Consider the following 27,031-nt stretch of genomic DNA (forward strand, 5'->3'; position numbering starts at 1 on the left):
ATGAACAGTGATACTTTCGATCCCACTTAATTCCAAATTCAAATCCGCAACTTGGGGGAGGGGGAGGAAGAGATATTTAAAAATTATCGAAAATGACCGATTAGTACTGAATCCATATTTTTGGGGGGTCACTGAGATGAACGGTGACACTTTGCATGCCATGACTCACAACATGGGGAGGAGAATATATATATAAATGGTCAAAAATGACCGATATTAGTGTTGAATCTATAGTTCTTGCAATCGCCGAGATGAACAGTGACACTTCTGATGCCGTTTAAATCCAGACACTTGGGGGATGAGGAGGGGTGACAATGTGACATACATTAAAAGGATCGAAAATAAGCAATATCAGTATGCATTTAAATTATTTATTTCAACCCAGCTAAGCGGGTAATATATGGTAGTATTGACTAACACAGTATTGGTATTTGTTGTTGTATGTCACACATTTAGTTTTAAACAATTGAAATTCATTCCATTATCTTTACACCATATACTAATTCTGTTTAAACTATCTTGTAACTTATTATTATCATGAGTATTATTTATTCTTCTAAAAAGCTTGATATCGTCGGTATAGAGTAAAATATTAGAATAGTTTAAAACTGTTGGTAAATCATTAATAAAAATTGAAGAAAAATAAGGTCCTAAGTGGAGAAACTTTAAGGAATACCGTTGCTAATAGTGAATGAGTGTGACCAACGGGTTCTAATTACAGTTTGATACATTCTATGAGTCAAATATTTTTTCAAATTAAGTGCAAAGCAGATATTCGCATATTTGATAGTTTCTATATATATATATAACTTCTCTCAAAAGTTCATCATCGTATTTGGTACTTGTTTGTTCTGTATGTCTTAAAATAGTTCCAAAAATACATTTTGGTAGTATAAATACTATTTTCCAACTATGCAAAATACTTTTTATTTAGTACATTATGTATTATTTTCATTTTTTTCTTAACGTGGAGAATTTTTTATACAAGTACATACCAGAATTATAGGTTTTCTTGAATTTTTTCATATTAATTAACTTCTTTAACTCTTTGTTTATCAAGTGAGTTTTATATTTTCTCCAGTGTACAATAGGGCTTCTTGGTACACTTAATTTCAATTTGTTTTCCAAACATTCAAGTAGTAATGCAATACTATTATTTACATTTTTCCCTAATACCTTATTGGGAGGACATATTCCCATATTACTTAGTTTTTAACCAACTAATGCTCATTCCATTATCTTTACACCATTTACTAATTCTGTTTAAGCCATCATGTAACTTATTATTACCCTGAAAAATTTACTATTCTAAAAAGTCAACTTTCGTAACATTTTTTATGTCATTGTGTAATTGAAAAAGGAAATTACTCTTACAAAATCATGTACATCATCTTGAACATGTGTGGTAGCTACATTGAAAGAATGTAAAATTTTATCAATTTGGCATTCAACAACAAAAAGTGGATAAAACTTGCCAACTTTAAGTAGAGAATCGACTTTGAACCATATTGAATAATCGGTAATGTCAGTTAACACAAGGTCGAGAGTATAAATAATATGAATAATAATAAACTTGTCTATCCGGGAATAATCGGTGATCAAATATGTACTAGTTTTTGAAACAGATCATTAAAAAAAGATTATTTTTAAATGCTTCATTTATTATTATTATTATTATTATTATTATTATTATTATTATTATTATTATTATTATTATTATTATTATTATTATTATTATTATTATTATTATTATTATTATTATTAAAGTCTTTTACTTGACGTCCGTGCCCTACATGGCGCTCACAGTACGTGTTCCGTTTATGTCCCTAGTTGTAGCTATGGCTATGACATATTCACATAAGGGAGTGAACAAGAAACACTGAATTGAAGTAAACACTTTTGTTTACATTGTTTATAATTGAATGCCTCGATATACATATAAACTTTTCGGCATCGAAGTAAATTAGCTTTATGTAATCTGAAACTGGATGACTGTTAAATCACTGAGTACGATATAGATTTTTTTTTAAGAAAAAAAATAACTGAGCTTGACCGTCTGTGCTTAATGGACCAATACAGAGGAAAAGTAAAAGAAATTGTATGATGTAACCGGATGTGCTGAACCACAAACAAAGAAAGTTAAATACCGTGTAAGTCGTAGATATGTATACATACTGTAGGTACGTGAACACAGAAATGAAAGTTGTTTGCAATATTATCCCGGGAGTTCCTCTTCAATTTCTCTTAAATCGTAGGTCATAACGTTCACTTCTCTCTATCGTTAAGTGCTAAAATTAGTGTTACATAACCTTTATTTTATAATGATGTGTACAAAACTGCAGGGGGACTAACGTTTTTACACCCTTGACATTTGTCTACTTAAAAGAAACAAATAAATTTTGTTGTAGTCAATGCGTGCCTTGGTTCTCTCTTTCCATTTCACGCAACCCTAAATAAATAAAGAATGTATATATGTGAAACTTTTCTCCCCACAGATTTTTTCTTCATCACGTAAAAATAGGATAAAGTCACTATTCCAATCCTATAGTGATGATTTCAAGTGACTTGCAAAGGAAATTTCTTCCCCTCCTCAGAGCTACTTAATTTGTGGATTAATTAATTGAAAATTACATTTCTTTCAAACACCCTCTGGAGCATATTCCTGATCAAGCTCAATGTGAGTACTAGTATTTTTACACTATTACTTTTACCTTCGTGTAAAATTCCCTCACCTCGTCTCCGGCAAAAATCCTCCGAAATCATCACTGCCGATAATGGATGGAGAGATGTAAAGAAAAGGACACTGCTTTTCTAAATTTCTGACTTACTTGGACCAGGACACGCAAGTGTAATTGCCCCCCCTAACCCTCTGAGTTTCGGATATACGGCAGGATACCGGGATAAGACGGAAGTGGTTGATTTCTGTAACTTCTGGTTTTAGTAGATTACAGTGGAGGTGAAATATATTTTTGGGACACTTAATTGATTACAGAAAACTATTTCTTTGTTATCTATTACGAGTTTTGTTTTATGGTAATCAATGTTTAAAACGGAAGCTGTTGATTTCTGCCATTCTTTAATGAATAGTGTAGTAATAAATTTAAAACGTGAAACTGCTTATTTTGTTGCAGAATCTTGTCCCCCTCCCCCCAAGCAAATTCTGAAAAAGGAAACCCTTTTCTTGGTACTTTTACCCTGCTGGGAAAATATTAGAAATTTAAATAAAACTATCATTTGTGATATATTTAATTGATCAACTCTTCCAATTTACAGTTCACAAGGACTATGGCTGGCCAAGAGGTTTTTAATTCAATAACAACGGCAATGGGGGCCGATTTACTGAAAACACATCACTAACTCAAATACGTCTGGACTGCAATTTGCGTTATGCTTGCCATGAGAAAGATTATCATTGGAATGTAAAAAGTAGTAAAACAATAGGTTCTATTACGAATGGGGGAGTGGGTTTCAATCTCAACTAACCCGAATACTTAAGAAAAACGCTGTGGAACAGTAGCATAACGATCGTCTAATCGAGATGGTAAGTCCAATTTCATCTCAATCTTAGTACTTACTTAAAGTGCTAAGTAGAAGACATGCAAGTAAAATTGAAATACTTATATATTATATGACAATGAGAGATAACGTAAAATTTGATTTAAACAATAATATTATAATTTGTGGACTAATTTATTGAATTTTCAACATAGAGGCTTTTCTACATATGAGACAAGACCTACGATCTAAAAAGGGATCATAACTATTCCTTGAAAAAATACATTAAATTAATTCAATGATTAAGTATTTACGGAAACAATTTATAGTTTTAATTAAATGATTCAAAAACAACCATTTCGAGAAATTACAATATAGCATTCTATATCACCGATAAGTTCAGTCAATAAGGTCGTAGAATAATCGCTTGGAGCACGGATGATAACACGGCCTTCCTTTTTACTATAAACGAGAAAAATATAGTCTATCTCCAATAGTCTATCTTTTACAGACGATGGAGATCATTCAAACTATATTCATATTAAGTAGTCCAATATCTCAACTAGTTTCATTGATGGTAGCTACTACAAGAGTAGTTTCAGTGGTGACATTACGCAAATGTGAAGCAAGCACCCCAATCGAGAGTTGAAGTCAAGTTTTCGTGCACAGTAAGTTCGCGAATTAGCCACTAGATTAAGAAAGACAAATTAATGGAGCCTAATGAAACTTTACCCAAAAAATTAAGAAAAAAAACTTTAAAAAAATATATCTAACTACTGACTAACTGACTAATCAACCAAGAAATTTTAAATTGGGTCAGAATATAAGATTTGTGATGCAAGGTACCACTAAGAAAGGTTCTTCGGAAATTTAAAGTGGAAAAGTGGAAATTGGGGTAGCAATAATAACTCGGAATCCCTTAAAGTTCAAGTTAGAGGCATGGAATTTGGTATTTAGATTTCTCAATTAAAATAATTAAAACAGTCTTTTAGCATTGTTTAAAATATTTGTCCTAGAAGGAAATAAAAGAGGTGGAAAGAAAAAGAAGTGGGAGTTGCAATTTTTATTATAAAAATCTCGGAATCCTTTAATCTTAAAAATTTGACATTTGGTATTTAAACTTTTCAGTTAAAATAATTAAACTCGTGTTCCAGTACCTAGAAGAGAAGGAAAGAGATGGGAAGGAAAGGGGATGAGGTTTGCAATTGCAATATGTCTGTATCTCCGAATTCCTTAAGGTTAGAGAGATGAAATTTGCTATTTGAACTTTTCATTTAAAATCATGAAACACATACGAGATATATTTTATAAAAGTAAGTACCGTTTTGAAATTCGGTTCCTGCAGTGCTGCGGTCTGTGCATGACTCTGTGTACCTACATCTGTTGACAAGCCACAGACGCCATTACGGAAACATTTGGTCGTGTTTACTCGCCAATTGAGAAGCCCACCGATTGTGAAATATGTGCTGTGATCCATTTTTTAGTGCTAAACGCGTGAAAGCGGTTGAAATTCATCGCCAAATTGCTGAAGTATATGGAGAAAATATTATGAGCGATGGAATTGTACGGAAATGAGTTAGAGCTTTTAAAGATGGCTGCATGAATGTTCATGATGAGGAACGAAGTAAGCGACCTTGTTCAATCACTGAAAACTTCGTACAGAAAGTTGACAAAAAAAGTGAAAGAGAAAAGACGGAATAACATTAATTCCGTGGGAAAAGGGTCTAAGATTAGTCTGGGATGTCACATGTGTGGATATTTGCTCCATCTTATCTACAATCCACAAGTATAAAAGCAGGGAGTGCAGCGGAAGCGGCTTGTTCACGCAAACACTCAAAATACTCTAAACTTAAATAAGACCATTATTTTATAGCCTTTGCTACTGAAACAACAGGTGTCTTCAGCAAAGAAGCAATTGATTTTCTGAAGGAACTAGGAGCAAGTCTGACAGCAAAAACAGGAGACCCTAGAAGCTATCAATTTTTACTGCAACGTATAAGCATAGCCATACAAAAAAGCAATGCTGTCAGTATTTTGAGTTCCTTCCCTTCTTCCCATAAGCTTGAAGAAATATTTTACCTCAGATAGAACACTTTAACCTGGCATAAGGGGAACACGCGTCAAGCCTGAAAAAAAAAAAATGATCCCTTCTATAGTCGACGAAGGACATACCACGCAATATATCAATACCTCGTGAATTAGTAGGGAAAGACTGATGATTCTTTCTACCAATAGAAACCAAAGAACAAAGGAAAGGTGCCCCAATGGATGTTCTTTAAAACTGGAAAGCTTTACCAAAGTTTTAGGATAGTGTTAGTTAAAAAATTTTAATAACAAATTAATTGGTTCTCCACTATTTATTAGTGTAGAGAATATAAACAAATAGTCTCTAAGAATCGATCTATTTAATCCAAATTTTGCTTTACTTAAAAAACAATATTTAGAATGTATTATTAAGTAAATATATAAATTCGCCGTTGTTCCCTCTGGTATATTGTCTATGAAATCCCAATTGTCTTTTGTTTGATGTACGTTTATTTTTATCTAGTAATGTTCTTTGTTATATATATATTCTTTAGAAATTTTGTTTAATTTTATCAGTGTTCATTATATTTTACTTTGTTATACATTACATCATAGTTCTTAATTTAATAGATACTTGAATGGAGGTCATGTTGAAATTTTATTTTGTAATCTAAGCTTGTATCAAGTTCGTGTATAACATATAATTTTGTATCTGATAGAAATGTTTACAAGTACTATTTCTTTTTAATTTGTTTATTTTGTATTTACTTTGATGTAATCCATTTGTGACCATTTACGGCTTCGGCTGTGGTCACTACTATTAATAAATTCAAATTCAAATTATTATTATTATTATTATTATTATTATTATTATTATTATTATTATTATTAATAATAATAATAATAATAATAATAATAATAATAATAATAATAATAATAATAACTTCTGAAACACATATATAGTATGATGATTTGCATTTGATGTACATTCCTACTCATTTGAATTAATATTTGTCTTTTCTTATCTGCATTTACATAGCGGAAAGATGCATTTAAAATGTACTCTTCCGGATAGCAGGTTACCTTCTTTTCTGTCTTTTTAAAATTTTTTGTCTTACTTGCATTCTAATTTACTAAACATCATGCCGCATTATTGCTTCATTTTCGTGTATATATATATAAAAAAGTGTTAATTTCGATATTCGATATAGTTGATACTTCCGGTTGATTGGGAAAAACCAAAACTTGCTGGGGGTCTAAAGGTCAACCACGTAACTTAGCTCAGAAGACTGGCTTGTTGGGCGAAGTTCTTGTATCTTTACTTAGTTCTCACAGGCTTGAGAGCAACGGAGTATAGTCACTCAAGTGAAGCAAATATCCCTTTCTCCACAAGGCGAGGGACGAGAAGGCCACCCGACCTACTCCCCACCCAATTTTCAAACCTCCCACCTTCCCTCCACGCACTCCCAGTATAAAAACTACTCTCACCGTTCTTTTCGGAATCTAAGTCTGTAGTGATTCTTGCATTGCCAACATCGTGCCAATATGATTTTGATAATAGTAAGTATACGGTTAAAAAATCGAGTGGTATAGTGATTTTTTTTTAGTGTCCTAAAAGAAAACAGTTTCTACGCTTCTTTCTGAGTGATGATCTTCGTTCTTCCAGCTTCCGGAAGGACCCAACCCAAGTGTGGTGTTTATACATATTACCTTAAGTGATGTATAAGTGTTGATATACCTTTTAGAGTACTTAATGTGGAATTCGTTCACTGTGGAAAAGTAGCGACCTACTTGGTTTATCTTTTGCTAATGAAGTGACTTGTTTAAGGTTCACGAGTTATGTGTTCGATTCTCGGTGCAAATATGAATTCTTGCATTGTTCGTGCGCAAGATGGCTATAGAATTCAAAAATCACAATCAATCATAATTATATAGCCTATGAAATTCTTTTATAGTCTATTATACATTTTAGTATGTTGTTGTGGCTATCTGCTGATCAGGTCAAACATTATGTGACGCAATTATCTGGCTTAAACTAAAGTAAATTATGAGCTTAAACATCAGCTTCTTCCATACTTTGAACACTTATTTATGATCGTTGTGTATGAAATGATTTTATACAGAACATGGAGACAATGTTATTGGTTATGGTATTAATTAAAATAAATTACTCAGAAATGGCAAGAATAAGACGGAATTGAACTCAGAACTTTCAATTTATTACATCCTACAGCATGAGATCATCTTGTGTATCAACGAAACCAAAGCACTGCAAATAAATAAATAAATAAATAAATAAATAAAATCATATTTTGTGTTCCTCGAGTAGACGAGGTGGAGCACGGTGGCTCAGTGGCAGAGTGTTTACCTCTAGTGTGTAGGGTCCCTGGTTCGATTCCCGACCAAGGAAGTTTATGGTGGACAACATTGCGTCTATGGGTTTTCTCGGGGTAGTCCTACCTCCTTCCGCATTCTCATTTCACCAATTCTTTCATCATCATTCATTTGCCGTAATCATACGTTTCTCTCTCAGCCTAAAGGGCATATTCGTGGGGCGTTAAATTGAAAGATTTTATTTCTTTTTTTTCTTTTTTTTCTTTTTTTTTTTTTTTTTTTTTTTTTGAGAGAGAGAGACGACTTGGCTCGGAAGAACTGGGATCAATTTCCGCCGGGAGATCATGTGATTTGGGATTCCACGTAGGTCTATGTCTCAAGCTGTTAAAAGGAATACAAAATTCAATTCAAATCCAAATCAAATTGATTAGACGACTACTCTCTGTGCGCTTCGTCCAGAGGTGGATTCCAGATCGGAGCACCTTTTGCTCTGATTCCAGCTCTCATTTTATGTAGTCAAGACTTGAGAAATAAAAAGCAATATGATTCAGAGATACAATGCTGGTTCAATGAGTGGCAGGTTTGATCTTAGACCATGTGAGTTTATATTGAGTCTTCACCTCCCATTTGTAACGACTCACTCGTTGTTCCCCCATAGCCAGTTAGTTAGTTACACTTATCACTCACTGCCTTCTCTACCTCAATGGTTCCTAACCTGTGGGTCGTGAAGTACAAGGAAGGAGCTCAAGCTACTGACAGAATTTAATTGTGAAATTATGAATAAAGCACTATTTCTGATAATGCCACTTATAAATTTAATTTAACTTTAGCTAACTTCAGAGCGTTATAAAGACGATGAAATTCTAGCCGAACAAAATGAATTCATTCTTTATTCTTTTTCCCTTACAGATATGTGAGTAAGGAAGAGATCGGTAAATGAGTTAGTAATATGAAATGACATTTCTAGTGTTACGTCACAACGATTATGCTCTGCAGGCTAAAGGAAACGAATTACCTAGGTATTAAGGAAAGTGGATGATTATGAAAGAATCGATGAAATTAGAATGTAAAAGGAAATGAGAGAATCCTGAGAAAACCCACGAATACGATGTTGCCCAGCGCAACCTCACATGATCTGAGATCGAACCGAGGATTCCTCACACTGGAAGTAAGTGCTGTGCCACTGAGCCACCATGTATTACAAATATCATATATTAATCATTCCAAATTAGAACTCTTTTAATAATGCCAAGCTGTCAAATACAAATTAAATAAAAATAATTTTAAAAGAACGTAACCGTTATTTTTAAAATTCATTTTCTATTTATGGCTCACGCTGACTTAGTTCGCCATTTAATCTTTTGGTATTGATTACTTTATATGAGGTTAGAAATATTACAGAAAGAAACCGGTTCTGGCCATTTCCAAGTTCTGGAGAGCTCTCACTTGTAGCTAAGGAAAACAAAATAAAATCTTGTGGCACACAGAGATAAAGTATCCCACGCTTCTTCATATTTGGTGCAGTAGAAATTAAAGATGTAATTTTGTCTATTAATAGGTGTATTAGGATTCAGGCCCATAAGCAGAACACTTAAGACAGCAGCTATCATTTTTTTTTGGAGGGGGGAAGGGGGACTGATTTGAGTTCACCTCGGATTCATGTACATGCATACCAAAAAAGAATCGAAAATTTCAAGGAGGGCTGAGCAAGGTCACAAGTCGCTCAGCCTCCGAGGTCTCCCCTAGCTACATTCTGTTAAGGTTATATGATAAACAATACGATCAGTTTCAGTAGATATTTTTGGCAGTGTTCTCCAGTAATGTGATGTATTATTATTATTATTATTATTATTATTATTATTATTATTATTATTATTATTATTATTATTATTATTATTATTATTATTATTATTATTATTATTATTATCGGAAAATGAAAAAGCCCCGAGAAAACCCACGCACACGGTGTTTGTCCACCACAAAGTTCATTTGGCCCGAGCTGGGATCCAAGGACCCCATGCACCACAGGTGAACGCTCTACCACTGAGCCACTGCGGCCCCAAAAGATATTGCAAAAGCAAAAATATCTAGGCAAGAAGGAGTAAATAAATAGTGTTTTCGATACTTGACCAAAAGAACCTGGGTTCGAATGTCGCTACCTGACATATTGACTAAGAGTTTTCTGTGTGTTCACTCAGTCAAACTACTCGAATAATGATTTAGTACTGTACATTTAAGTAAAGAGTCTGATTGGCTTCCAGACTTTATTCCGAAGTCTCATTGTTAATTGTTTCCATTATGAAAGAACTTCACAACTGAATTTAGACCTTCATTAGTAAATAGATAAATAAATTAAATGTTAATGATGTAGTCTTGAATGGTTGGATTGGAATTTAGCGTTCCTTTCGCACCAAGAATATATTAAACAGATCTGAATAGAATCAATGCGCTCCCACTGGGAATCGAACACGTTTCTCCCGCAATGAGGGTGCATACACTAACCGTATTGTAACGATAGAAGTTTTAGATTTTCAATAATCTTCATATAGTGAGGAGGTAGGGCCTAATGACCTCATTGGTTTAGTGGCTACATTTATGCCTTTGGTGTACGAGGTCCCGAATTTGATTCCCGACCTAAGCAACACAAGTTCAGCTCTCACTAACTGTAATCTTGTTGTATATAGCTTTGTTGCTAACTAAGGACATAAATACAGACAAAGAAAAAAGTAAATTTTGAATGCCCATCTATTCATGTGCGGAGAAAGGTTTGGCTGCCCCCAGTGACCACGCTAGTTTTAATTTCTTAGGCGGGTGGCAAGTGGAGGGACAGAGAAGTTTTGGGTGGACAGCAATTTCTCTGTTTACCGAAAAATAATAATTTCATATTACGTGGTCTACTTTAATGAGGCAGGTGACGTAACCAGGGGCGCTCGCCTTCCTTGCCTCTCTCTAGCGTCGTCACTGCTGACGCCAATACTGAACGAATCGAAAGCAAGTGTTAATACTTTTAAGAAACTCCTTAGGATTTTATTATTATTTTCTCAAAATTCCCTCGAATAAATGGTACCGTAGTTTCTTCATGAAGAGAAGTCGAAAATCTTTTTTTTCTTTTTTCTTTTTCTTTTCTTTTCTTTTTTGGAAAAGGTTGCAACAATTTTGTTTGTTTCTTTGTAGATCACCATCAATATCATAAACGACCTTAAAATGTTATTATTTATTATGTGACCGATCATAGACGTGATTTAATTGACATCGAAATTTTTATTCCATTTAATGACTTACTGTAATCATTCACGTCATGTGAGATCAGAGATTGAAAATCGCAGTTGCTACCTTATCAAGCATGTTTGTATAGAAAGTCAAAATCAATCATTGAAGGATCGCTGACGTGAAAAAATACTCGCAGATAAATCAAATGCTAGTTCACATTTGCTACCTTTGAGAAGCGGACTTTAATGACCAGTGATATTTTTAGGAACGGCTCGAGAAAAGGGCGGCGGGGGGGGGGGGAGATTCCCATTCCTAGAGCTTCGAAATTTTCTTTTGGAACCTTATTTCCCTTCATGTTCAACGTAGGTTATCCTACCAATATTTTCTCATCACAAGGCTTTCTTTCCAAAGGAAATCTTCTAAAAACCACAACAACTTGTGATGAAAGGAAATGAAGCATAATGTATAAATACTTCTGTTTAAACGAAGACAAGTAATAACAATCTTGATTAAAAAAAAAAACATTTTTCAAAAAATAGAATTTGAGCAAAGTATGATCTTAGATCATCATCATAAATATTCTCTCCTTATTGTCAGGTCACTTCCCGCAACTGAGAATCTTAAATGTTGCATACTCTTCCGCTAATCTTTTCGTCTTTACGTACGATTTTTCTGTATTAATATCATCCATTAATTGTAGTCTCCGTCACCTCCCTCTCTTTCCTGCCACCATACCCTCTAACACGTCCCTCATGATACAGTTCCTTCTTAGCCAAAATCCCAACCAGTTTTTCTTCCTGTTCTTAATAATACATTAAATTGTTCTTACTCCCACACCATTTCTAACACCCTCTCATTTGTTTTCCGTTCGACCAAGCTAATTCTCCCCATTCTTCTCCACACCCATATTTCAAAAGCTTCCAGTCGTTTTTCATCGCTTTTGCGCAATGTTCATGTTTCTGACCCATACTGAACAATACTCCATGACCTCAGACACTGTAATAAAAATGTTAGTTTTTCGTTGTGATCCGATTTTTCAAGGAATTAATTGTATGAAAATTAGATAAGAATCGGCATTTTTCTTCCTAATTTTATCCACACTGAAAATCGCACTCATTTTCAGTCAGATCAATTCTCAGTTTCTCATTGTAGGAATTACTTCACATCATCATCATTCGTGATGTGAAATAACTTGTACCTAATCCCAAATGTCTCTTGGCAATTTTTCACCGCTAAGGACCAACACAAGATAGTTGTCCCATCTAATTTAGCTTGTCAATCTTATTAACATTAGCGTGGAAACATTCACTTTTATTCAAGTTTAAAAGTAGACTTCATAGTGTAAAGGAAATCCTAAATATTTATATACAACCTTGAACTTACTATTAAATGTTCTAATCTATAACGTTGTAAGTGCTGCACGTTGCGAGTCTTATTAGTGAATTAATTTAATGAGACTTTAGTGAAATTCCATAGTATAGTTTATGCTTCAGAAGTTCATAACGAGACTTTCAGAAGTTTAAACGTAATTCTTCATGGATGAGAAGTTACGTGATTCTTCTTCATGGTTTCCATGGATGAGAAGCTACATAAGGTATGGACTATAAAGGCAAATTGTGGATTAAAATTTTAGTAAGATTGACAAGGTAAATTAGAGGGGAAAACTATCTTGTGTTGGCCCTTAATGGTGAAAAATTCCCAAGAGACTCACGTGATTGGGATTAGATACCAGTTATTTCACATCACTATTGATGATGATATAAAATAATTCCTACAATGGAAATCTGAGAGTCAATCTGACTGAAAATGAGGGCGATTAAGATCAGTAAAACGAGGAAACTTTTTGGAAAAGTAATTAATGAAATGAATGGAAAATTAAGTATAATGAAATTACCCATGACTTTTCATTGTAAAATACAGAACACATTTTCTTAGTTCTAGTGATTACTACGTGAAAATTAATAATTTAGACACTGAAAATATGTCATAAGACACTAACCATTCACGTTAAACCTACTGAGAGAATTGAACACGTGTTACAGGATGGAGCTTGCTCCATTTCTTTAATGACATATCACTTTGAGTTGTAGAAATTTGTTTATCTAATTAAGCGTATTCGACTTACATTTTTATGCAGAATTTCTTGATTAATCCAAATTGACCATGTCACTGGATTAAAGACAAAAAATAATTAATTTTTCAAAAGAAAATGTATCAACGGAACCATATACAAAAATGAGTTTCAAATGCATTGTCTTTTATGAGTTTGACTTTCATTTCTATTTTGTGTGTTGTTTGTTTTGTTTCACGTCTTCTACAATACCGAGATTATGAAAGAGAACATTGCCTAGAATGAATGTGGAGTTCAGTCTACGACGGTGTTTGAATAAACTGCAACTGGCGGGTGCATAGACCACTACGCAAAATCGACCATACTATCTCGCCTTCAAGAGAAATGGATTACAGAACCCACCACTGACCCCGGTTACATTATCTTTTATATGCAAGCTTAAATAAATAATGCAAAATTACGTATAATATGTAATGATAAAGTGGAGCAAATGAGAGTGTGCACGAACAGTATTACTAATTTAGTGGATTTCCAGCCCAAAGTGATGTGTTTTTAGACTTCCAAACTATGCATAAGTGTCGAAGGTCTTATAGAACGGCTTTGTCCGTCCATCCGCGGGTCCGTTCAGCGTCCAATGAATAGGATCCATCTCCTCCGTTAACTTTTTAATTCAAATCGGCATCGATTGAATGGTTCAAATTGGTCATTTCCGGTTCAACGTTTATCGGCATCGAACGAAAACGGTAACGGATAGTGAGAAGAGATTTTTTGCTAACGATAAACCGTCTCAAGGTAAGGTTTCATGACTAACCCAATAACTCTACCAAAATCAGAAGTGCTTCAAATTTATTATCACTTTCGGTTTCAATACTGATTTCCACAGAAAAAGAATGGTAAGAGATATCGAGATGTGGCCTTTTGTAATCGATTCATTGTACCAAGGATAGGTTCCACCTTCTTCATTAACCCTTTCTTCAAACAGGAAGTGTGTCAAATTAACTATTTCCGGTTTTAACATTATCGCCATAGAACAAAAATGGTAATAGGCAATGTACGTACCATGAAACACCCGTATGGTACAAATTGTACCATAAGTGCCCCAAAGGGTTAAAAAAAAAAATTGTTTAAGTCAATTTTATTGACTCTGAGATAACCCTTTATAAAGTTTACAGTAGTCTTTCTCACTATTATTCCTCACTTCTTCAATTTGTTTGCTAAATTCTTTATCTGTGCTCCGTGGATTTCGGGAGTTTGTATTGTACTTTACTCATTATCTTAATATGGAATATATATATAGCTACATTTACAACGTTCACGTTCACACAGTTCCGTTCAACTATTAGGCCTAGGCAATAAAATTAAAAGTAGCCCCCAAAACTACCGTGTCCAATTTGAAATTTTGGTAGCGAGAGCACTTTAAAAAATCGCCCAATCCGCAACTTGTAACCCAATCTAGTATATTGATCTATTGTGGTTTCGATACACATGGAAAATAGAATGTGACAGATGCTGAGATTTGCTAACTTGAACTCTGGAATATTTTCCTGATATAATACGAGGCTTTCTTCCTGGAAATTTTATCCGGGGAGAGGATAAAATCAAAGTATGGAGGTGGGATGCACGGGAGCACTATTTGCTAAAGGACGTCACAAGTGTGACATATTACCGTAATTTAATGTGTTTTGTCTCATCGCCCTCTCGACTCCCTCGGAAGTATACTTGAAAGAAACGCTGCATATTATTAGCGTTAAGCGAAGTACTGAACAAGATAGTTTGACATTCAAACGCCATTATTCTCAATACTAGTAAAAGTGTTAACAGACAAGGTAGCACTGGTCTAACAAAAATCTTTTGAAATGTGTAAGCTCAAGCTAAAGAGCCTCTATCGATAGCATAATGATAAAATGTGTACAGGTATTCTCTATAATTTATAACCGTAATCAGTTCATACAAAATAGTTTTTTTTTTTTGTCTATATTTTGTTCATTATTTGCGTGGTGCTTTTGATTTGCAGCCTAGTAGACAAGTTCATTCTGAATTTGTTGAGAAAAAATAAAAATGATATATTTTAGTTTCAGTCTTGCGATTACACTGTGTAGGCTAAAGGAGACGGTGATGTTGATAATGAAAGCAATGGATAAATTCAGGAAGTGGGAGGAAACTGGCACACCTCGAGAAAACTCATGCATACGGTGTTTGCCCTGAATTTATTTAGATAAATACAGTACGTCGCATAAGAAATATTGTCAATTGTTATTCTTCTCTTACTGGGTTAACACAAAGAAATTTCTATCCTTACCAGGAATCGAAGCTCTGATACCAGGCTCGTTACCGCAAATATGTTAAGGATCCTAACAGAGTGAATTTTGCACCTCTTTTAAAAAAAGAAGTTTTGATTGTAGTCAATGTGTTAGCATTTTGACAGTAATTTGCTTATTTTGCATAATTTATGATATCAATCAAATATATTTTGTATCAAGTTTTCCAGGATTTTTTCTAAGAGATTTAGAACTCATTAATTACGACTGAACAACTATGATATTACAAATATATTCGATTATTGTTCGATTATTATTCGATTATCATAAATATCTTATATATAATATCTAATAACTGCTTTTTTAAAGCTTTTATTGTGAACAGAACAAGCAAGATCTTTTTTACTAAATACGAGTCAATTTTCTTCTTCAACTGAAAAAAATATAGATTGTGTACCTATATTTCAAACTAGCGTCGTGTCGTTATTTATTATTATTATTATTGTTATTATTATTATTATTATTATTATTATTATTAATAATAATAATAATAATAATAATAATAATAATAATAATAATAATAATAATAATTTTCTTTTGTGTTTTTCGTCTTCATCGTTTCCTTAATGCCTGGTATACTTGCTAGGGCTCTGCGTATCTTTCTCTTTTGCTTTACCAAGGATTAAAGTTGACCGTTATCTAACAAGAAGTGTAACTTGGTTACACCATACATATTTTTCCAGGAAACATTTAATAAATGTAAATTTGGTCAAAATGTATCTTGTTTCTTGGTACTGTCTTTAATTAACGACAAATATAAAATCATATGCGTATAATTAGCCTCCTTGCCTCGGCATGGGGACCCATCTTCGATTCCCAGTGAGAGCTCATATGGTTTGAATCTGCGTCCTCGTCTGTAGGTCCACATCTCATATAGCCTTGGTGCCGAAACAAACGCTAAGCCCTGATCAACCAACCAATCAAGAAATTTAAATCATTACAATAGTGTACAAGCTCTGGAGTGGACAGAGTTCAATTTTATTTTATTGCAAATTTTATGCATATTCAAATAACCTAACCTAATTTTAACCATCAAAACCTACCCTAACATACTGTTGTTTCGATCTTTTCCTTTTTTAAAAAAAAAAGTTTTGTTTTGCTGTTTACGCAAGATACAAATGTTACTTTTTAAAAATTCTTTGTGTTTGATTCGTAATATACTGACAATATTCCGTAATTATATATATATATATATATATATATATATATATATATATATATATATATATATATATATATATATATATATATAATAGCCTTAATATTCCAACAGGAGTAATTGAGTTACCCCATAACACACTCCTTGATTTAAATAGTAATTAGATATTAGTAAGAAAGCAAAGGTGTTAGATTCTTTTATATAGAAGACCTATTTCCTTCATAAAATATTTTCATTTAAAAAAAATAGTGAGTTATCCCGGTTCGTGAAAAAAGAGTTAATTTAACAACAATAGTAAGTTTGCCCACGAATCCTTGAAACATAACTAAAAACCTTACGATTGACCATAACACGTGTAAACTCATGGCAAGCAATAAAGTTCTCCTGGAATAAAACAATGGGAAAATAAAACAATTCTACCACTATTTCATATCTCGACATATAAAAAAGTGTTATATGATATATATTTCGCTGTTACGTAACAAGAAAAGAGCGTTATTCTGTAATATATATGAACGTACGTGACAAGATCATTATGTTGAATTCAATGGCGTCTGAGGCACGTCTACGCAAATTATAACAAAAACCGTTAAATAATTTTACAGAGTTATTTCAAAGGGCTTTTAACGTCCATGACATTCATATACTGTGAGATATTGAGAAGAAACTTTCACTAACTCTCAATAGCGTCTACAGCGAATAGTAACAGTTATAGTGGTAGCAGCGGTAGCAATATTCGTCTTCCGCAATCTGTTATTCAACTGTCATTCCTTTTTGTAATTCATACTGTAATTGACTTCTTAACTTTAAGGAGACACGCGCATATTTTCATATAGGCCTATATGTAGTTTTAAATATAAAAGGAAAAGATGGAAGGAGTTAAACAGTTGTTTCTCTATTTGAAGTTTAATACCACTTTTTAGCACTTATATATATATACTTTAGGAGAGGTAAATAAATCTAAACTTCAATTAAGTATATGACCACGTAAATGAATCTTCATACTGTTTTGTTTTCCTATTTCTGCCAGATCGAGATTAATTTTGTCCTTTCATCTGCCTCGGCTTTCCTAATGGTCATTTTTGAATTGAATTTTCAGTTGATTTTTTAAAGTGTTGAAACTACTTTTTCCATTCTGACTACATGATCTGCCCACCTAGTTCTCTGAACTTAATGATCCTAACAACGTTAGGTATGCGGTATAAAATATGCAGTTCCTAGTTACGAAATTTTCGCCATTTCCTATTCCCGTCCCTCTTGGGTGCAAATATTCATCTCAGGATTTTATTTTCAAATACTTTCATTCTGTGTTCTTTCCTAAGCGGCAATGTTTCGCAGCCACACAGCGTAACAGACATAATTCGATATACTATTTTAAGCTTCAAATTCTTCGACAGAATCCGTAAAGACAAAACAGTTTGGACTGAATAATAACTCATATTCCCTACATCAAGTCGCCATTTAATTTATTCGTGGATATGTTTTTGATCTGTTAATGTTGATCTTAGATATTTGAAAGTGACCACTTCGTCGAAAATATTACTTGATATTTTAACGTATCCATATCTAGGAAATTTGCAGTATTACAATCATAGCAAATTTCTATGCATTTTGTTTCTTCTGCATTTACTTCTAAATTCATGTCCTTGCAAGCGTTTAATAAAGCTTCTGCGTTTCTTTCTATTGTTCCCATATCATCTCCTATCAAATTGATTTCATCACCATAAGCTGTAACCTGGCAAGTGCCTTTCAGCTTTAGACCCTGGTTGCCATATTTAATCTTCCTTATTCCAGAACAAAATTGAATAATAATGGCGATAATGCATATCCTTGTTTCAGACAATTTTCAACGTCAAAGTTCGTGCACAAGTATTTTCATGTTCTATAGTACCTCAGTGTAACATGAAACTCAGAAATATTTTTGAAATTGAATTGAATTGAATTTTATTACGTTCAATGACCATTTACATTGGCGTACACCATTGTATGTAATTGTTTTCGAAAATAAAGTGGTATTATAAAGAGGAACTTGGGAGATGTAACTTCGTTCTCGTATGATATTCATGTTTATCTGAGATCTTTGTGTACAGTTCATGTTTCTTGTGGACCAAAAGTAATGTTTCGTATATATACAGTGAAGAAAGTGGAAGAATATTTAGATCTTTGAATAGAGTTCTGCAAGAAGTATAATATGAAGTATTGGTGATTATTTTTATCACTTTCTTTTGGAGTATAAAAACTTCCTTAAATTCAGTGAATGAACCCCAAAAGGTTATTCCATATCTGATTTTGCTGTGGAACAGTGCATAATAAGCCGTTAGTACAGTTTTTCTTCTTAAAATGGGAACAAGTGATCTTATTAGGAAGATTACAGAGGATAATTCGTGAGATAATTTTGCAATATGTTGAGACTAGGACAAAATATTACCTATCAGAAGATCAAGAAACTTGACTGTTTCGGCTGGCTTCGTTATTTTTTCGTCTATTCGAAATACTGGATATGATGTCAATTTAGCGTGGTTAGAATGCAGGATGTGTTTTCGGAGTTTAGAAATAGTTTGTCGTTTGCAAACCAGGAAACTATCTGTGACAAACTGTTATCTATTTTCTTTTGGATTTTGGATGGTTCTCATTTTATAATGACATTTATATCGTCTGCATATAAAATAAGTTTAGTCTCTCTAAGATGATCTGGTGTATCATTTATGTAGAGAAAAAACAGTATAGGACCTACAATTGATCCTTGTGCAACACCTACGTTGATGTATTCAGGTTTTGATTTGTGCTTACTCATATATTTCGAGTCTTCGTTTAAGTGGGATACTTCTACAATTTGTATTCTGTTCTAGAGAAATCCATCTCATCACGGTCTCCCTTAGCCTTGGTGCATAATCGAGGGACGTTAAACTAAAATAATGTTTTAAATTGCAGTATAGATATTAATTTTTGGTAGTAATTTTAGAGAACTGAAGCTAAAAGTTCTCTTTTATTATTATTATTATTATTATTATTATTATTATTATTATTATTATTATTATTATTATTATTATTATTATTATTATTATTATTATTATAAATTTCCATATTCTGCCGTCATTCCTAAAATGTAATTTAAAGAGTTCAGAACATTAAGGGTCGTTTAAAAATATCTCGTTCTTTATCTTTCCGAAATAAACGTATACAATATAGAGCTCCCAAATTATTAACAGTTACAAGTTACAAGTTAATATTTGATATATATTGGCTCGAAAATGTTCGTTAAGTTAATAATTAGAGAAAGGTTCTCATTATTTATTCATTCATCTACACTCACTCATTTATAGATAACATACAATATTTAATTCATAAACTACATTCATAAATAAATACTCTTTTATTCATATTACCATTAGAATATCAAATTCGCAGACATATCGCGCATACGTTCACTAACAGGCACTAATAAGTCAATTTAATTTGAATACGTCTAAAAATTTGAGTATTAGGTTCTCTAACTATCCCCAACCACAGGTCGATTCAAACATCTTCAGACATACGTACGCCAGAATATACAACAATCGAAATATGAATATAATATGAGTTCCCTATTCGCTATATGGTTATTGTACACGTTTCCGATACAGGAGTCCAGGGTTTGATTCCCAGTACGGGCTCATATGGTTCAGATCTCATGTTAAGCTGTAGGTCCACGTCTTATGTAGGTCTACCCTTAGTACTCAAAGGGACGTTATACTCCAATTGAAGCAATAAATATATCATATTGTCTAACAAGCTACAATGTTTAGAAATAATAATAATTAATGTATTACAACCAGGGGTAAAAGAGGGGGAATGCGACGTGCACCATTCCCTCACTTCCAGAAAATATTTATGGCGTCCCTCTGCTTCCTAAAAAATTACAATGGGCAAAGATAGGCACGAGGACGGTGAGACATCACTTCCCCTACCTTTTTAGATCCAATTTTTCCCCTGATTACAACTAGTATAAGACTTATTCCAAGCAATGTTTGCAAATAAGAAATTGTTCTCTATATATATTTATACAGGATGTATACAACATTTTTTTAATTATTAATAAATCAGAAACTAGTGTAGATACAAACTGATAACAGTGAGAGAAACATCAAACACTCAAACTCAAACACTTTTGTATACTGTATCAATATATTTCTACATGTGTTCCTTTCGTCAAACGGACAATGTCAATACGATGGTCTAGTTCTTCCCTAACTAGCGATTTTTTTTTTTAGCGAAGTCACTATTTTCTTCAATTAGGGTAAACTTTCCCTGGTAACGCCGTCTATGGATTCACTTGTAATCTGGAAAGAAAGAAAGAAACTTTTGAGTTTATCTATCTATCACTGCTATTGTATCTTCATTAGTTCATTAACTAGCTAACTCTGTGGCCTATGGAACCCAGAGGTACAATGCCGCGTTCACAAAAGCTCTCCACCGACTTCTATCCTTAGCCAATTGGATCCAGTTTCTACTTTGTATTCCTATCTCTGCAAGATTCATCTTAATATTCCTCCCATCTGCGCCTAGGTCTTCCTAATGGTCGTTTTCCGATTGCTCTTTCAGTCAAAACTTTGAAAGCGTTTCTACTTTCTTCCATTCTAGCTACATGACCTGCCCACCTAAGCCTCCTAGACTTGATGACCCTAACAATGTTGGGTAAACCGTATAAATTATGTAGTTCCTCGTTATGAATTTTCCGCCATTCCCATCCCCGTTCCTCTTGGGTCCGAATATTCATCTCAGGATCTTGTTCTCAAATACTTTCAGTCTATGTTCTTCCCTCAGAGTAAGCGACCATGTTTCGCAACCATACAGAACAACAGACACAATTATCGTTTTATATATTTTAAGCTTCAAATTCCTCGATAGAATTCGCGACGACAAGAGATTTTGAACTGAATAGTAACACGAATTCCCTCTGCCGTGTCGTGACAAAACGCTGTAACTTTGGCCAAGAAGTTTTGCGAAAATGAGCCTTAAAGTTTTCATCCGAAAATGTGATCTGTATCGTGTAGAAATAGTGTATCTTGACTTTGGAAACACGTGGTTACATGTAATGTTACGTAAATGCATGTTGTGTGATTAAATTTGGTGAAAATTGATTGGTTGACCATTATTGCCTAGTTACACTGGTTCTACACGATACAGATCACATTTTCGGATGAAAACTTTAAGGCTCATTTTCGCAAAACTTCTTCGCCAAAGTTACAGCGTTTTGTCACGACACGGCAGCCCTGCTTTTAGTCGACATTTAATTTATTCGTGAATATGATTTTCGTCTGTTAATATTGATCCTAGATATTTATCAAAAGTATTATTTAAAGTATTTATCAAAAGTATTTTAACGTATCAGTAATTTGCCGTATTACGGTCCCGACGCAATTCCATGTATTTAGTTTTTTCTGCATTTACTTCCAAACCCATTTCTCTGCAAGCGTTACATTAGTTTACTGATTTTTTAAAAAATAAATAAAATATGTCAGAAACTTTTATGGGAGTTCAATACGAAATGTTTAATTCTAGTGAAAAGAAAAAGAAAAGTCAGGAACTCTAACTTACATTCCTAGCCTTTACATTTACAAAAGCATTTTATATTTATATATTATTCAATCAGAAGAGAATATTAGTGCTATATTAAAATATTATATTCCACATTTTTTGAGGTAGAAAATACTTATGACATTACCAGGTAAAAGTTAAAAAATTGTTTCATGAGTTTTTTTTATCATAGTAACAAATCACAACAAAATAGTATTAAGAATGGAAAATTAACAGAAAACATTATTGTATCTATAGAAGAGTGATTGACAAATTGATTTTTATGTGTAATAATTATTAGCTTGAAACATGCGTTCACACATTTATTTAATCCTGAATCCCCTATCTGGAGTTGAGATTAATTATCTTTACGTAAAATCACAACATAATACGAGCATCCTAATGTAATACAATGGGATGCAATAAGAAGAAAAAAATCATGTATGAATATAAACAGTAACATGTACATTTTAAACAAGCACTTAACAAGTGAAGCATACATACATTCATAATGATTAGCATTGTAACTTGTAACTTTTAATAATTTGGAAGCGCTATATTATATATGTTTATTTCGGAAAGATAAAGAACGAGATTTGTTTTAAAACGGCCCTAAATATTCTGAACTTTTAAAATTAAATTTTAGGAATGATGGCAAAATATGGAGATTTTTAAAAATGAAAAAAAGAAAATGGACTTTTAGTTTGAGTTCTCTAAAATTAGTAGCAAAAATTAATGGATTAGCCACTACATTTTCTTCGGTGATTTCAGTAAAAATGTATGTGCCTTACAAAGAAAATAATGTTCTGTAATTTATGCAAAAAAAAAAAAAAAAGAAAGAAAGAAAGAAAGAAAGAAAAAAGAAAGAAAGAAAGAAAAGAAACTTTGAATCTAAAATTAAAAGTATGTGATAAAATTTGATGAAAGTATGTGAAGAATATGGGATGAAAGTAAATTAGAATACGACAAAATCAAAGCGATTGTAGGTGGAAAATGAATCACGTTTAGATATTGTAAGGCAAGAGGCACAATATGTCTTGGAATTTGTGCTTATAATTAAGTCAGAACTCTCCTTTCCTGTCTCCGTGTTGTTAAAATATTTTGCTAGCGCAAGTACAGATGAAAATTAAATTCATATTGTACTCCTTGACTTAAGGGAAGAATTCGTTTGGATTAAACTTTTCCACACTACGAAATTTATGAGCATGTTTGCATTTCTATATTCGCAGATACAGTTTAATTTTCAACATTCTCTTAGTTATTTGAATATTCGTCTACTTTCAGACAGTTAAAAAAGCACCATATATGGATTTCTGAGTTGAATTATGAATTTCCGATGCATTCTAATTTTTGATGAACTAAGTCGGATGCTCCAGCAGAAATGTAATAATAATAATAATAATAATAATAATAATAATAATAATAATAATAATAATAATAATAATAATAATAATAATAATAATAATAATAATAATAATAATAATAATAAAATCTAATGGAAAGGTACTGAGAGAAAATTTTGTGACAAAAAGCAAGTTTATAACAGAAAAAAAGGTTTCTCTGCAACTTCTATTTCTTTTAGCTTATTATTTATTTACGTATTTATTGCCTCAGAAACAATTTTTTCACTAAACCATTTCCAGCATCTGAATTCAATGTGCCACTAGATGATAACGTGAGCTTAAAATCAACCAGAAAAGATTACGATAATGTCTTTCCTTTGCACCCTTCAACCAATGGCGTCGTTAGCTTTTTAAATCTGGGGGAGTAGGATGAATCAAAATCAAAATCCTCTTTTCGACTATATACAAAGTAGTATAGTTCCTTTAAATATATTTGACTAAAATCAGGGGGGACGCGTCACCCTCGACCCCCAGCTAACGACGCCCGTGCTTCAACTCGACAGAAATTTGTAACGGAATTTCTAAATTAAGGTTGGTGTAAAGGGACAAGCTTTGCCGATAGATGTCACTGCAGTCTTCGTATCTCTCTTATGTATTTTTTACCTTTCACGAAAATTCACGATTTCTCTTACAAATTTCGACCTAGAGACTTCAAATTTTTACAGAAGAAACTTCATAATCTATTGAAGATAACAATACGTGCCGATTTTTTATTTAGAATTTTGTAAATTGTTGAAATAGTTATATTATTAAAGATTTGAATATCCATTTCAACCATCAAGCCATTTCCACAATGAAGAAAATTCTAAATAAAAAATCGGCACAGTTTGTTGCTTTCGATAGGTTATGAAATTCCTTCTCTAAAAATTTGGAGTCTCTTGTTTGAAATTTGTAAGAGAAATCGTGAATTTTTGTGAAAGGTAAAAAATACATGAGAGAGATATGAAGAATGTAGTGACATCTATCGGCAAAAATTGTCCCTTTAAACCAACCTTAAGGCAATTGTTTTGAACTTTTAATATTATTGTTATATTTATATTTAAATGTTTATTGCTCTGTTCTAAACACAATTTCTTCTTTCTTTTTCATTTCAGACGTTGATAACCCTGGCATCTCCGTCAGTAATCGCACAGTATCAACAACCGTCCCAAGTCACATCTCAAGGACCTAATGCCCTATATTCCGGATTCCCTGGAGGAGCCTATGCAGGACCGTATCAAATATCAGGAGGACAGCCAATACAAATTAGTTATGATCCACAACAAGCGTACGCAGTACAACAACAACCACAAACACAACCACAGAGGTATGCTGTGCATCAACCTCAAACATATGCCGTCCAACAACCACAGGTGCAGCCTCAGACTGTTCAGCGGACATCAAACTCACCAAATTCCGCGCCATTTCCAGCTATCATCTTACATAAACAAGCTCTCGGACAGGATGGGACGTTTAATTTTCAATATCAAGCTGACAACGGATTGCAGCACGGAGAAAGAATCGAACCTGATGGAAGCAGAAAAGGGTCTTATTCATATATTGGAGCAGATGGACAACCTGTAACTGTTAGATACACAGCTGGAAAGAATGGGTTCGTTGCTGAGGGTGATCATCTTCCGAGACAACCAGTTTCTTTGTCTGGATCTGACCAACCAGTAACATCGTCTGCTGCCAGTCCATCACCATACAACGCAATTTCACAACCACGGACTCCCACAACAGTTGCTCCAGCAATTAGATACTCTCCTACCCAACCACAAACGTCTACTGGAGTACTTCCAGGAGCAGTTCCAGCACCTGTTCCTCCTCTGTTTGGAGGGTTAGGAGGTTTGGACTTAGGCCAAGGCTTTCCTACAGGATTAGGCTTAGGAGGAGTCAATCCTCTTTATAGTTTGCAACAACTTCCAATTGGTAGCACTGCAGTGCCACCTACCAGACCTGAAGGAGGATCTCCAAGTTCCTTTTCACCACAGCGTTCTCTAGTATCAACTAGTGGTCGTCCAGTGCTGGCGTATAGTCCTCAGTTTTCTTCTAGTTCCAGAGGAGCAGTAAGTCCTCAATTTTCTTCCAATTCACTAGCAGCATACAGCCCTCAGTTATCAAGTTCTAGAGCAGCGTACAGTCCTCAGTTATCAAGTTCTAGAGGAGTATTAAATCCTCAACTATCCTCAAACTCACTTGCGGGATACAGCCCTCAGTTGTCGTCTGGCGGATCTGCAACAGTTTATAGTCCTCAACTTTCTGTGCGTGGCTCTCAAAGACCAACAGTTTCTCCACTATTCCGCGCTAGTGACAGTGTTTCAGCGTATAACCCACAAGTCCAATTTGGCTCTTCCAGTGGAGCATATAGTCCTGGCTACTACGTTACTAGTTCAAGCCCTGAAGAAATTGATCAAAATTCTTTAGCAGCTTATAATACCCAAGGACTGAGTAACTTACAAAATAACGGCCCTCAATACTTTCCAACAAGTACACCTTCACCTTCTACGAACCTATACAGTTCTCGTTACTCTGCTTCGGGTAGAAGTACACCAGCGCCAAAACAACTGAATTACCCTTCGAATAGAGCGAAAGCTATCAATGAATACGATGATGAGGAAGAAATCAATAAACCTCCCAATTTTGGACAGGGTTATTCGTTTGAATTTTCAGGTTAAATGACTACGCCACATAAAAAGGCTGTGATAATCTTGTAAAACGTTAACAAAAGACAAAAGACAGATGCCTAGTTTCAGATTACGATGAAATGTCAGTCACTCCAGAAAAGGGTATTAGATCACTAGGTACCAGCTGTGAGCAGCTCGGATTATTATCTGTTGAAATTTCAAGTGTTGTATGTAGCTATTAAGTTTTGTCAGCTACAAGTTGTAAACAAATAACATTCAACTTGTACACATCATTGTGTAATGGTATCTGATACTATACTGTCAGACATACAGAACATACCTAATCTTTTGTTTGTATAAATCAATTACAAATGCTGTACTCGATTGTGTACAGAATATATTTGAATTTTGTTCTACAAGAAAATGTTACAAAGAATAAATAAATTGTTGAAATTTGATAAATAAACTAGTATTTTCTGTTTCTAAGTTCTTTTTTCAATCTTACTGCCTAAAAAGTCTATACAATCTGTAAAAAAAAATGTAACTAACAGCCAAAAGGCTCCTAAGTTCAAATTTTGTGAATCAAAATCTGCAGTAATGAAGGATTTAAAGTAATCATAATCTGAGTTTTCAAATGCATTATGGATTTTTCAGTAGAATGGTCACTCTCGAGACAAAGAGTGCCAATTTGTAGATTTGTACTTGGTCCTTCAATGACAAAGCAGGATATCATCTAGTGTTGTACCTCTCCTGAAAATAAAATATTTTTGTCACTCGCCTTAGATCTCAGGACTTACGAATTAATACTATCATCTTCTTCGTATTATTCAATTATATCTTTTGATTTGTATTGA

The 27,031-nt window shown here is 33.5% G+C and overlaps 1 protein-coding gene across 1 annotated transcript; it reads left to right on the plus strand.

Annotated features, from left to right (window-relative positions):
- Window positions 1–6,817: 6,817 nt before the first annotated feature.
- Window positions 6,818–26,643, plus strand: LOC145694160 (uncharacterized). Its single transcript, XM_081770273.1, has 2 exons — window positions 6,818–7,080; window positions 24,666–26,643. The coding sequence occupies exons 1-2, from the start codon at window positions 7,066–7,068 to the stop codon at window positions 26,226–26,228; spliced, it is 1,578 nt and encodes a 525-aa protein (XP_081626399.1). The 5' UTR covers window positions 6,818–7,065; the 3' UTR covers window positions 26,229–26,643.
- Window positions 26,644–27,031: the final 388 nt, after the last annotated feature.

Source organism: Thermobia domestica, chromosome 9 (assembly GCF_964235325.1).
Source record: "Thermobia domestica chromosome 9, izTheDome1.hap1.1, whole genome shotgun sequence".
NCBI lineage: Eukaryota > Metazoa > Arthropoda > Insecta > Zygentoma > Lepismatidae > Thermobia > Thermobia domestica.